Consider the following 298-nt stretch of genomic DNA (forward strand, 5'->3'; position numbering starts at 1 on the left):
CGCGCCCCTGAGGGGATGGTGTGTTTTGTTTTGATTTTTTTACCTCATTTCCGCCGCTGGTGGGATTCGAACCCGGCCAGCCTGCGGGCGCGTGACGTCAGCCAGCCGCAGCGTTCTTATTGGGCGCAGGAAGTTTGTCCCCATGGTGCCGCCGTCGTCGCGGCTGCTACTGCTGCTGCTTCTTCGCGAGAGGGCGGGGCAACAAGGGAGCGCGCTTTTTCCCCAGGAAGAGAGCGAGGCGCGCGGCTTCGGAGTTTGTCCACGCGGAGCCACCGTCGCTGCCGCCATCGTGGGCGGG

General features: G+C 64.8%; 1 protein-coding gene across 1 annotated transcript in view; it reads left to right on the forward strand.

Moving 5' to 3' along the window:
- The window catches only part of tmem248 (transmembrane protein 248), a 12377-nt gene continuing 12079 nt past the window's right edge, over nt 1-298 (forward strand). The window contains exon 1 of the mRNA XM_062959248.1: nt 1-298. This exon is cut by the window's right edge and continues 73 nt beyond it. Within this exon, the coding sequence (XP_062815318.1) occupies nt 16-298 (283 nt within the window). The 5' untranslated portion in view covers nt 1-15.

This window comes from Anolis carolinensis, unplaced genomic scaffold (genome assembly GCF_035594765.1).
Source record: "Anolis carolinensis isolate JA03-04 unplaced genomic scaffold, rAnoCar3.1.pri scaffold_7, whole genome shotgun sequence".
NCBI classification, from domain to species: domain Eukaryota; kingdom Metazoa; phylum Chordata; class Lepidosauria; order Squamata; family Dactyloidae; genus Anolis; species Anolis carolinensis.